The sequence below is a fragment of the Brachycentrus maculatus genome, unplaced genomic scaffold (assembly GCF_059751285.1).
Source record: "Brachycentrus maculatus isolate JH-2025_06_01 unplaced genomic scaffold, ASM5975128v1 h1tg000711l, whole genome shotgun sequence".
Lineage (NCBI taxonomy): Eukaryota > Metazoa > Arthropoda > Insecta > Trichoptera > Brachycentridae > Brachycentrus > Brachycentrus maculatus.
Genome location: NW_028281442.1, coordinates 293,711 through 308,161, shown reverse-complemented (window position 1 = coordinate 308,161; position 14,451 = coordinate 293,711). Strand labels below are relative to the sequence as shown.

General features: G+C 29.4%; 1 protein-coding gene across 2 annotated transcripts in view; it reads left to right on the top strand.

The window, feature by feature from the left end:
- Positions 1 to 14,451, top strand: part of LOC148300463 (potassium channel subfamily K member 6-like) — a 107,176-nt gene that overhangs the window by 42,316 nt on the left and 50,409 nt on the right. The window contains exon 1 of one of the 2 annotated variants that reach the window (XM_088274737.1): positions 11,660 to 12,739. The exons of the other annotated variant lie outside the window; for it this stretch is intronic. Coding sequence (XP_088130863.1) covers positions 12,382 to 12,739 — 358 coding nt within the window. The 5' untranslated portion in view covers positions 11,660 to 12,381. Of the gene's footprint in view, positions 1 to 11,659; positions 12,740 to 14,451 lie in introns of those variants that run through there. 2 annotated transcript variants of the gene reach the window in all.

The window sequence follows — 14,451 nt, the reverse complement described above, 5'->3', positions numbered from 1 at the left end:
CATTAGAGCATTCTCCAAAAGAATAAAAGTCATATTTATTTAATTTTTTGACATCAAAAAATTGAATTATATATATATATATATATATATATATATATATATATATATATATATATATATATATATATATATATATATATATATATATATATATATATATATATATATATATATATATATATATATATATATATATTATATATATATATATATATATATATTTATATATATATATATATATAAATATATATATATATATATATATATATATATATATATATATATATATATATATATATATATATATATATATATATATATATATATATATATATATATATATATATATATATATGGTTTAAGTAATTAGAAGTTCCAATAATTTTAGTAGTGTGTCAATAGTTTTGTCAATCATGGGTAGAATTGTTAAATGTTACATGTGAGTAAAGTGATCACCTAAACCTACCTACGACGGTCATAAGCCCCGTAAATGCCCAGACTTCTAAATTCTTCTTCACCTAAGTTAATATATCAAAAAATAATATGAAAATGTAAGAATATTACATACTTTAGCTAATTTTCGTCATTCAGATAAGATAAATATTCCTGTCTTTGTGTTTACTCCGGTGCGTATTTCTGGTGGGAAAATTAGGGTAGATTTTATTAAGCTCGGGGTTAAAGCTACCCTTGATGGCAAATTATACCTCAGGGAAACCAATGATTGAAGTACGAACGAAGAACTGAACAGCTAACCACAGTAAAGGGAAACCCTTCCAAAGATAGAATACACTAATTGCTACGTAAATTATTTCGCAGTTATTTATTTTTTATTTTATTTGGGAAATTTACAGAATCGAGTGATTCCCATAAAAGAGTTACACAAAATAATACTTGTACTATTCCAATTACAAAAAAAATATGGGTATGATATGAAACCTATTGCTCACTCCTTTCAACATATAAATTTCCAAAATATTTTAAGGATAAAGTTGTCTTAAACAAAAATTGTCATGAATATGCTACTAGACAAAAGGATAAAATAAGACTACCATTATTGAAAAGAGCTGAGTGGCAAAATTGCTTGATGTATAAGGGTTTAAAAATGTATGATGAGATGCCTGAATGTATGAAGAATGAAAAGTGTCTGAAAGAATTTAAAAATAAATGTCTAAGTTACTGTAAGGAAATGTAAATATATAAAGATGATGTAAATGTATATAATAGTTTATATTAGTTTTAATATAAGCTAACTTAAGAAATAAATAGTAACAACGTCATAAATCAAAAGTCTTGATTTTTAAGAAGATCGTTTTTAAAGTTTGAGTATATATTAAAATATAATAAAAATAAATATCAAGCCACTTATTGAACTTTTTACTGTGCAACAGATCTTTTTAGGTAAAACCTGAAGATTTTTTCTCCGTTTGAAACATATTTAGTATATTCAAAAAAAATAATTAATCAATACATTTTCTTCAAAATGCAAAAACTACACTTTCTGCCCTATAGCGGGTAAATATTAAGTTAAAAATATGCCGCTTTTGCTGGGATATAGTACATTTTCTGGAAATTTCGAAAACAGGCATAACTGAAAATTTTCGATTTTTGATATATTACGTTGTTGAAAGGAGTGAGCGATATATCGTCCATTTTTTATAAAAATGAATCTCCTCATACAAACCCGCCGATTATTTCGACTCTGAACCTGACTGCTAACCTGAAGTATTCGACATACCTGATGCCAAAATTTTCTCGGTCTTGTTCTGCTCCTTTTTCCAACTGAATTCGTCTTATAAATTTGTTTTACCGTTCTTTCCTCACTCATTCGTTCCACTTATCCAAACTATCTCAACACGCCTTTCTTAATTTCATCGATAATGCTTATCGTAGCTTTGCGTTCCTTCATTTTTTCACCATTCTAACATATATCATAGATCGTTTTGACGCACATTCTTCTGAGAGATCGCATATTGACTGCATTCCGTCTGCTTTCATCCTTCTTTTGCCAACTCCACGCTTCACTTCCTTATATTAGGGTTGGAACTAGGATTTCGTTGTGTTAAGCTTTCGGGGAAAGGATTTTATTTGCTATAACTGATTTCAGTGCACCATTTTCTCTATTCCCAGCATTCACTCTCCTTTCTACATCTTTATTAATCTTTCCGTCCCTAGAAAACATACTTCTTCTACATACTTAGTGCCAGTTTATATAATTATAAATGGTTTATTACTTTTTGTTATTGTATACAAAATCACATTAAACGTTGTTGGACGAACTTTAAAAGCTGTTCCAATAATTAAAAGTTGACTTTAAGGATATAAAGCTCCCGCTAAAGGATTTAAGTTCAAAGACACATGGGACACAAAGCTTTATAAATGGTGCTTCGTAAATTACAAAGTACTGTGGTAAATAATGTCCTGCGGCTATAAATATAGGTTGATAGTAGAAAGAAGGCACTTAAGGTGTACTTCAAGTGAATTATTTATCCACTTTTTTATTTTTAAACCCCAAAAAAAGGATTTTTACAAAAAAAGGATTTCAAAAATAGGATATGAAAAAAAAGGATATGATCTTAAAAGGATATGTACACTGTCGAGAATATTGATAAAATAAATATCAAATCAGCAGATATTAAACTGGCAGTACATAACAGAGTCCTGCTTCCAACTGTAATGTATGGAAGCATAGAGTTTGAAAACGACGGATGAAAGTAGACTGAAAGCAGTCAAAGTGCAATCTCTCAGATGAATGTGCGGGTATGATAGATGTATTAAATGGATACGATAAATGTGTGAATGGTGATATAAGGAAAGAATGCAAGACTGAGATAAGCATTATCGATAAAATTAAGAAAGGCGTATCCTTCAGATGGTTTGGGCATGTCGAACGGATGAGTGAAGAAAGAAAGGTGAAACAAATTTATGAGGCGTATATAGTTGTAAATAGTAGCAGAGGAAGATCGAGGAAAACGTGAAATCATTTTAAGTATTTAAAATACATTAAAGTGGTTAAGTAAGGAGCTTTGAATAATCAGCGGGTATGTACGAGGAGATGCATGAATGTGGAAGAAATTTTATATGTAGCAAATACATATAAAATTTCACTCGCATATCTAAAAGTATTAAAGCTGGATAATCAATAGCTTGCAACTAAATTTTCTTTAAGCCCAGGTAACATTTAACGTAATTGTTTTTTTTTTAAACACCCTTTTTGTATTGAAAACATAGTTGAAAATATAAGTTTTTCTTCGATGTAAATACATGGTTTTGAAAAGAAGAATTATTGAAAAGTAAGGAGTTAAAAAATGTTTTTTTTTCCAACATGTATTCTATTTAAAAAATCTAATTCCAAAATATATTCTAAAAAAATATGCGTGGAGACGCTTCCGAATCCTCGCGCAACCGATTGCTTACTGTATGGGCTTTCGTGAAAAACGTTTTACCTTTTTAAATGGCCAGTTACCCTAGGATATTTTGGCTTTGTAAACACAGAAAACGGAATGTTACCGTCGGGTGTTAGGCAGTTATTTATACAAGTCGTAATATCTGATATAAATGTATAAATCATAACACGCGACAATTCCCTTCGGACCTATAAATCTTCTAGCGTCTGCTATAATATGGAATTATTATTTTGCCTTTCTTCTGGGCTTATTCAATATTGCCTTAGAAATTTTACATTGTAAGGAAAATTCTACACAAAAAATAACATACATAGACTGATACTTACATCGTGTATACTACTTTTATCTTCTTTTTCTTCTGTGCGTGTCATGTCAGGTCATCACTTGAGAGTAATTGTCCTTGTGTTGGGCAGCTCTAAACAGGGTCCTGATCCCCGTCCAATCTCGTTTATTACGGAGCCAGGAAATCTGTCTTCTGATAACACCTTTTATTTTGCCTTTTGTGATAAAGTGCAAAAGTTCGTACTATCCTCTGGTAATTTTTTTTGTATTTTTTTTCTACTTTATAATAACCGTACTGGAAAAAGCCCATATCTAGCCATTTATTTACAATATTTATTGTGACTGCAGACACTTGGTAGAATTCCATTTTAAAATTTTGGGAAATGTATCCAAAATTAAACAAGGTTTCTTGTATATTACCCAAAAGTTCACTTACAGTATAAATTTATCTGTATTTAAAATCATTTACACTGTTTAAACTACACAGAATTCCCTTTTTTTAAATAATAGAAATAACACGGTGATTTTTTTTTAAACGAACATCTATTTAAAAATGCTAAAAAGTAATTTGTAATTTAACAGATCCTTGAATTTTGCAAGACACGCTTAGTGCATGTCGATTTTCGGACACACTAATACCGCACGTGATTTATATATGTATTGATATAAGTATGCGAGTAGTGCTATGGTGTATAGTGTTTTATGCTGGTGTAGTGATTGTCCTGACGAAGAGATGGGTAAGCTTCGAAATTTTGGTGAGGTTATTTGCAAACAGTCTCGTAAGTAATATTTATCTATTTTGTATATCAAAAAGCATTGTTGACTTTGTAGTATGGTAATTTGACACTCTCATTATCATTCATCGTTCACTTTGTGTTTAGGTATATTATTTATTGATTCGGCATTAACTTTGTGGAATGACATGTTGATTTTTTTTAAATTAAACATTTGAATATACCACTTAATGAGTTTTATTTATAAATATACGACTAGTTTCGAAAACTTACAGATGTCTTCATCTTCTGGTAAAAATTAAAAATTATTTTTTTTTTTTTTTTACCAGAAGATGAAATCGTCTGTCAGTTTTCGAAACTAGTCCTATATATAAATAAAACTCATTAAAGTGATATATTCAAGTGTTTAATTTTTCAAAAATAATCACTTTGTGTTTGTCTACATTTTTACATCTGACCTGACGATGGAATGATTTTTCCGAAGTGGTGTTTTTTAAAGTGGTATTACACAAAGTGAACGATGAATGCTAAGGAGAGTGTAATATTTTTCTTTTGTTTTTTTTACAACAAGTACTTTATTAAATTTAAATAAAAAAGTAAGGATATTCATGTGCATTTTACTGATGAATATGACAATGAATCTGTCTACTTGTCATTCCCATGAATTCCTCTCTCCATTCTACATCTTGAATAATGCCCCAACTGCGTCAGCGTTACGTGCAAGGGCCGCTTGCGTAACTACCGTTTTGCGTCATTCTCGCGATTCACGTACGAATGTTAGAAGAGGGTACCGAAGCGATTTTAACAACAACAAAAAAATTCTCTCCGCTTCCCGCAGGAATAAGAAGAGGGAATGGAATTATGTATTTTATTTCTTTGCAATTATTTTCGCCTCTTCCACATTCATGTATCTTCTCATAAATACCCGCCGATTATATGTACCTATACCTAAGGGCGTGCCTTCCAAATAAGCAGAAAAGCAGTACCTATCCTAACTTACCCGCGTGACTTATTAAAAGGCAACTAGTACCTACCTTACCTTACTAAGTAGTACCTAACTTAACTTACTACCTACCTCTACTGCTTACCCCAATTGACTTATTATCTGTGCACCCCACTGCCTATACCTGACCCAAACGTTTTTTTTTTAAATACATACTTACTTAACAATTAATAGCTGATTTTGTGCCGTGGCGTAGTTGAGTTGACGCTGACTGTAAAACTGGCGTCGCGGATTCGATTCCCGCCAATCACAGAGTAATTATTGGAAAGATTCATTCTCAATGAATCTGAGTGTTGTGATGTATTTTTCACATCTACAAACATTTATAGTGATGTGAGAAATAATGATTTAAATATATTTATATGCAATTGTTTAAATTACTGTAAACTGTAAAATGTTTTACTAAAATGACGCTACATAAATTGGCCATTTTAACAGGTTTAATTACGATTAAAATGAAAAAAATATATTTACACAGTCAAAGTAAATGTACTGATTTAAGTAATCAATTATTCTGAGAAATTAGAGCAGCCTCGAGTTGTTAGCATAATTCTTTTTAAGAAAGCGTACCCCAAAGGTATTTATTCAAAAAAATAAAGTTTGATTTTTAAAATATTACCTCCCTTTTTCTTGATTGTAGAAAGAAACAAAAATAATCCCCGATAAGACTTCTTGAAAACTCTCTCAATCTCTGCAAACTTGAATAATATCTCTACTTAACCCTTGATTAGTCGCGTGGGGTGCTCAAAAGACGATCAAAAGAAAGAGACATTTTTTTTTATTTTTTTTTAAAGAGAAATATTTGTGTTTTTATTATTAACACAAATATTTCAATTTCATACAATTTTTGTGAACCTAAAAGAGGCCCATTATTAGAAATAGGTAACAAATTGTAAAAGGAATGGATCCGAACCGAGAAACTCTGACTAAAGAGTCCGCGACTCTAACCACGGGACCACAACCCGACATTTCTTCTTCTATATATATATATATATATATATATATATATATATATATATATATATATATATATATATATATATATATATATATATATATATATATACATTTTTAGACGTTTTTTCAAAGTGATAAAATACCATGTATTTCCAATACTTTAAAGTGGTCAGGTCAAGATTCGGAATGATCGGCGGGCATGTATGATGAGATGCATGAATGTGGAGGAGGCGAGGAATGTTTGCAAAGATAAAGTGGTGTGTGGCGTTTCATTCGCTCTGCCTCTGATGGTTTGTTAGTTGATTAGTTTTCATATTTAAATCAAACACTGATTTGAGTCTACTAAAATGCTAATTTAATTTTTAAGACAAAAACGAATAATCTGTGACAATTGTTTCGCCTTGTTAGGGCATGCATTATCAATATATATATGAAGATTAAATGGACTGACTCCTTATATAGCTATACAATTCAAGGTACTTAAGAAATAATTAATCTTATCAGACATGTACATACAATAACAATTATGGGATAAACCAATTGTTATGGGTAAGGCCAAGTGTTTAATAGGTAATGGAGAATGTAAATACTTATATTCATTTTCGGGGAAATTTTTAATAAAGGAAACATCTGTCTATTCACATAATATTGTATGCCATGTTAAAATAAGAATTGAATTTAAAATAAGTAAGTAAGTAAGTACGTAAATAAGAATTGAAGTTTAAATAAGAATTGTATTACAAAAAAAAAACATAAATTTTTTGTCTGTTAAATCAAGAAATGAACTAATCGGATGGTTTATTTGTAAAAGCTTCATTAAAAACTTTGTGTACATTTTTTTAGCTCGTACAACTTAATTTTTTGCTTTTTTCCGTTCAACGGCAATTAGCAGTTTTTGCAAAATCGGAAAATTGAAGGACTTTGGCGTTAAGTAAAAAATAATAAATCCACGAAATTATATTTACTATGATCGTACTTCACAATTTTAATTAGTGAGATCCAAAAAGCTCTCAGTTCTGAGAGCTTTTTGAAATCTAATGAGGGAGGTTCCCAGCCTCAATTACATTACCACCCTTCTCATATTGTAAATTGAATTATTTACAGATTTTTTACAATACTGTTTGAGAGGTTGTTGAAACAACAGACCTAGTCATATATACATACATGTACATATGTACACATATATATATATATATATATATATATATATATATATATATATATATATATATATATATATATACATATATATATATATATATATATATATATATATATATATATATATATATATATATATATATACATATATAAATATATATATAAATATATATATATATATATATATATATATATATATATATATATATATATATATATATATATATATATATATATATATATATATATATATATATAAATATATATATATATATACATATATATATATATATATATATATATATATATATATATATATATATATATATATATATATATATATATATATATATATATATATATATATATATATATATATATGTATATATATATATATATATATATATATATATATATATATATATATATATATATATATATATATATATATATATAAATATATATATATATATATATATATATATATATATATATATTTATATACATATATATATATATATTTATATTTTATTTTATTTTTTATAATTTTTTTTTTCCCAGCAATTTTTTTTATTTTGCAGGTAAACAAAAGTTTGATAGATGGCATGGAGATTTTTTAATCATTCATGTGGGACATGGTACAAATGAGGTTGGGAAACACTGGTTTAATCTATCACGCTATACATATTTTCGATTGAAAATGGATCTGAGTATAAAAGTTTATGATGTGATGTGATTTTATTATATTATTTATAAATTCCTTAAGTTTCATATCTTTGTGTATTCAGTAATCTATCGATGGCCGACTGTTGTTGATACTACACTGATATGGCAATCTACTAAGAATCCAGAGATGGTAAACATTTTCGTACTGAGATAACATCCGCCTTCAACAAGGCCCAGTCGAATTATCAAAAATGTATTTTTTACGTCTTAAGGCCAAACTCGCATTAGTAAAACTCAGTTGGGTCCGGTCATGCCAATTTAAAAAAAAAATACATATTGGATTTTTTTGTTTTTTTGATTATGTGTGAAAAAATTGTTCTATATATTTTTTATAAGTCATAGAGTCTCAATAACTCTTTTCTTTTGAAAACCATATATTTATTTCGAAGAAAAACTTATTTTCAATATAAAAACAGGTTTAAAAAAAACAATAATGACAAATGTTACCGAGGTTTACAGAAAATTTAGTTGTTATGTAACGAATACTATGCCTTGAATGATCAATTTATACACGTGCAACATTCACCATTCTACCCATGATTGACAACCACACTACTTAATTGTTTAGAACTACATATATCATTAATCTCATGACACTATATTTGTGAGTTCACTAGAGCCATCTACGTTGGATTAAGAAACTTTTTATTTAGCACAGTCCCTTTTATTTTGGATATATGCAAGATCCTAACAGATTTTTTCGCATACTGGGAAACGGCTGAAAATATGTTTTTTTATGCAGCTTATAATTTGACCAGATTATTTTGAGTATATCCAAATACTTGTTTTTATTTTATTTTTTAACTAAGGATTAAATGTAAAATTTAAACCCAGATTAAATTAAACTTCTGCAAATACCCAGACTTCCAGATTCTTCATCATCTATGTTGAGATGTGAAAAGTGTAAAAAAAAACTCTTTAATGGAGAAACCCAGATTTGGGAACAAGTATTCGGATAAGTTCAAAATGTTTTGAGTGTAATTTTTTTATTCAATGTTGTATTTTCAAATGCTTCCCTGGACTTGTACTTGAAGTACACCTTATCAATTGAATGAAATAAAATATAGCATCTTTTGTTTCATTTATTCAGTAAATAAATTTTTAAAATATGAAACCTCAAGTAAGTAGAGAGATGGTTTTTTTTAAACTTTTTAATATGACGCGATACTTTGATGCAAAGAAAACGAGTTGAAAATATAAAAAGTTCAAATGTTTTTTACTTAAACTAACATATATATCATAAGTTATGATAGTTAGTCGTGTGTAATGAGATAGCTAGTCGTGTGTAATGAAATAATACTCATAAAGTGGTATTATAAAAGTGTTTAATATAAAAAAAAAATATGATTACACATAGTTTCTCGTAAATATTTGTACATGTCCCGTTTTGAAGACAAAAATAAATGGTCACATTATTCATAACACATATACATGTATAAGACTAAAATATAATCTCTAAAATGCTTTTGACAACCGACCCAAAAAAAAGTGGAAATTTCAAGTAATTAATTAAAAAAGGTTGAAGCATTATTAATTTTCGTTATTTCGTTTTAGAAAGCACTCAAAGTATTAGAATACTGAAAATAATATTTACAAGGCTCTCAGTTTTTTGTAAATACCAATTTTATAAAATATTTATAACAATATATATACAGTGGTGGGATTCAGCCGGTTCGTCAGAACCGGTGCTGGAAATTTTTAGAGTTCGCCGAACTGGTTCTTAACCCTTTGTTGTCACACAATATTCCGATTGAGATCACATGATCGGAGCATTCTCAGTTGTTATGTGAATGATCTTTTATGTGCAAAATAAAAAAACAAATAAATGAATAAATGTAAAAACTATATGTTTTATAAGGGGGAGGGGAAAGGGTAGTACCTAAAGGTCGAACCGGTTCTTGAAAATATTAAATCCCATCACTGAATATATACATACGTATGATATATCATCCATAGGGTGAAAATTCTGATGTCTGAATAGTATTAAAATGATAAAATGATGAATGATATAATGACTCATATTAAAAATGTTAAACTAATTGTTACGTAAATTATACATATATAATCAATGGCACAATATAAAATTACTGTACAACTATAAGGTTACTTCCAGTACGTAGAATATTGTGGATGGATCTAATAGTTGAACAACAAACTAAAAGTAAAAAGTATAAAAATCTTCTAGCGCACGACCATGATACCCGCTTCACCCACAACGAAAAGGTAAACAATAAATACGGAAGTAGAACACTTCAGTACATAGTTCCGAGCATTTTTTATTTGTTTCATGAGGGCAAACAAAAATATAGAACAAAGGCAAAATAAAGAAGTGGGTATCAAAATCAAGAGTAGATATTAAATATATATATATATATATATATATATATATATATATATATATATATATATATATATATATATATATATATATATATATATATATATATATATATATACATATATATATAATGATTTTTTATTTGAACGTTTGTTTTTCTTTTATGTATGTATATTTAATGTGTGGAAATAAAAAAAAAATACCTACACCGACAAGACACATAAGGTGGCTTGGTAGAACTCCGCAAAAACCCATTGTATGTATATATTATGGGGTTTTAAAACAAATATAAAGGGAATTTAAAAAAATACTAAAACATATGCGTTTCACAAGGCCCGCGTGTGAGGCCTTGTGGAACACTGCGTAAAGATGGTGACAGAAGCCTCGATGACAGTAACTGGCCAGAAAGTAAGAGATGGTGTTATTTTAAATGAACGAAAATAATGTCCAGGGCTAAAATACCATCATTCGATAGTGAAAAATAGTGTGAATCATAAAAATTGCTTACATTTTCGTACTCTGCTTTATATAGAAAAATCTGGGAATTTCGTAATTTACATAATTAAAAAAAATTGTATAGGTAATTAATAAATGTTTTGAATATTGAAAGCATTAACTTTGTGGATGATATTGATATATTATTTTGACAAATAAAAAACTTTGTTTTTTGATCCACTCACATTTTTATTAACCAACTAGTTTCGGCAACAGCCTGTTGCCCTCTTCAGGGTTTCAGTCATAAATTAAACCCTGAAGAGGGCAACAGGTTGTTGCTGAAACTAGTTGGTTAATAAAAATGTGAGTGGATCAAAAAACAAATTCTTTTTATTTCTCAAAGTAATTTATAAAATTTTACTTGATGTTTATACGATATCAATTTTATTGTTTTCGTCGATGAATTTTTAAACTACTTTTTACACCTTAGAGATCATATGAAAGAAAACAAATTGTGTACATATTAGGATTTTAATTTCCAATGGGTTGGCAACCCCTGCCTTAAAGACAGCTATGGCGACTTACATTCTCATGTAATACGCTCGCTTGCTCGTGAATCAGTATCAAATTAACAACAACCGCGACCGGTCGCAGAGTTGTTGACTGATTTGCCACTCGCTTGAAGTTTTAAAACAACTTTATATATTTTACTATAAAGATGTATCAACATGACGGTTTTGCATAGTAAATCAGCGGATTTGGAGCGTATCTCGGTGGAGTTCGCGACGAGTGATCATTTAAAGTGGTGTTTCAAGTTCAGCTGACGAATAGATCACTATCGGAAGGAATTCATCAAAATATCAACGAATCTTTGATATTACTACGTAATCTAAGATTTTCGAGAGAAAACTGATCACCCAAAGAGCCGAGATGAAAAAATATGACGTCGCTTTTCTGATAAAAAAAATGACGACTTCGTTCTGATTTCAATTGCTAAACGAATTAATACTACGTTTGTGTGTGTTCAAATTGATATTTTTTGATCTGCTTGCTTTGCACTGTTATCGACATGCCGATTAACTAATGACAAATTAATTCTACGTGTAAAATTGCTTGAATCCAGATTAAAGCGATAGCGAATAACAAAGCGATTCGACTTATCAGCTGACAGCGAAGATCTTTCTGATATAAACAATCCGTCAATAAGAAGAGGCGTTTACATTTTGGTGTGCTTAAACAAAAAACAGTCTTGGTTAGAGTAAGAATCGATCTGAAATAAATCAAAGGAAGTTGTAAAGCCGCACTCGTAAGGTTTCTGCGGGTGACAGTTGACGGTTGAAAATGACGGAAGAAATGGCGGGAAATGAAACCATAGACAATAAGTCTTGGCCAAGAACGTACGGCAGCATTAAAGCGCGTTCCGACGATATGATCATTCACAGTCAACAGACCAACTTGAAGTTACTACAGTCCGGCAGCGGGTATACCCCGATGCGGGACAGCGTGGGGGGTGACTGTACGCGCTTTTTAGGCATCAAAAGCTCTTGGCTTTTCATGTTATATGTGGGGTTATACATTTTTTTCTTGGTATCCGGCGGGTTAGTTTTCTCGGCCTTAGAAGCTCCGATTGAAAATCAAGTTAAGCAGAATCTTCTTCGATCAAGAAAAGATTTCCTGCGGAGATATCCTGAAGTCAACGGTAAGATTTTAACAAAGTATTTTTGAATGGATTGAATTTCTATGCTTAAATTATATTCAGAGGTACCCTTTTGGATTAAATACTATGTTTTCATACAAAGTTTTTTTCTCAATATAAATGAAATTTCGTATAAAAATGGCAGGGATTTATGTAGCATATTGCGGTTCAGGTAGGAAGCACCCCGTGGGCATCAGGTGGTGTTTGCGTACGACCCTTAAATCAAATTTATGTGTAAAGTAGCAATGTAGGCTATTAACTACCTGAATTAAAATGTTATTCAAAAAAAATATTAATACTTTGACAACGACTATGACATTTCACTGTACTAATGGTTAGGAATTGAATAAAGTAGAGTTGTATTATATATAATTTTCTTTGAAATGTTTTTGGCCTTTTTTTCATGCCGAATAAAAAATATACTTCGTGTGTTTTTCTATTTGAACGGGGATAAAAATGATATATAATTTGGTTTTTAAAACAGAATAAAATTAAATCTACAAACATTTTTGCTGTCAATTGAAAAATAAAATTTATGTACATACTTTAATATTCAGGTGCGTTGACAGTTGTGGGTATTATCCCCTGGTAATACGCAAAAACATGAACTTATGAAAACTCTCTTTGGTATAAAGGTCATATACTCAATTTACCCCCTCCCCCTCCGTCCGTAGTATTGTGTACAAACTTACATCGCCCTTTCTTTCTATCTTGAGCATCTTTTTCATCTTCGGTAGTTATGGATTGTATACCCACGTTTTCCTCGGTCTTCCTCTGCTCCCTACAATATGCTCGGCATATATTTGCTATACCTCACTCATTTGTTCTACACGTTCGAACAATCTTAATTCACCTTTCTTTAGTTTATCGGTAATGATTGTTTCCTTGATAATTAGCAATATTTCCTTATTACACTATTCAAACATATATCATGCATCGTTCTACTGTACATTCGTCTCAGTAACCGCATTTCAACTGCATCCAATCATGATATAACACTCCATTCAATTCTGATATAATGCTTAGAAACATACATAATATGCATGTGAGTTGAGCAAATATATTGACTTGTTGATATATGGCTCTGTTATCGAATTTCGTACGATAGGAACTCCAATTTATTTGCTCAGTGGTATCTTTTAACATATATTAAAAACAAAAGTGTTTGTTTAGGTAGGTCCAGTTTTAAACTCTGCTCTTTGCAATGAGCCTAAAACAGATAACATGTTTATCATTTTTGAGGTCACCTCAGTAGGAAATGGAATAAATAAAATGAAATTTGTGTGTTCATATTTTTTGGTAAATATGTACATACTTGAGGAAAAACTTCGAATTGACGGCTTCATCCTTATTCGGGACTATTTATTAAGTTATTTCAAGTACCTAACTTAGCAATGTTACAATATGTTTTTTTATGATATAAACGGGGTTAGTTGTCATCATTAAAAAAGGTTTATGTAATTTTGAAGAATTAATCCCCAGTCATTCGAAATCAATGAACATCAATAATACTACAAACGAAATTAAAGACGAAACGTAGTAATAATAATACTGATGTTTGCATTCAGCCAGTCGTAATGACTTAATAATAGGATTCGTTACCGGAAAATTTTAAAGCCATTTTCAAAGAAACCTTTGAGGTAGATATTCGCCATTTTAAGGTACTGAGAAAGATATAATTATTCATATTATTTTTAGAAGTTCTAGTGATTCAA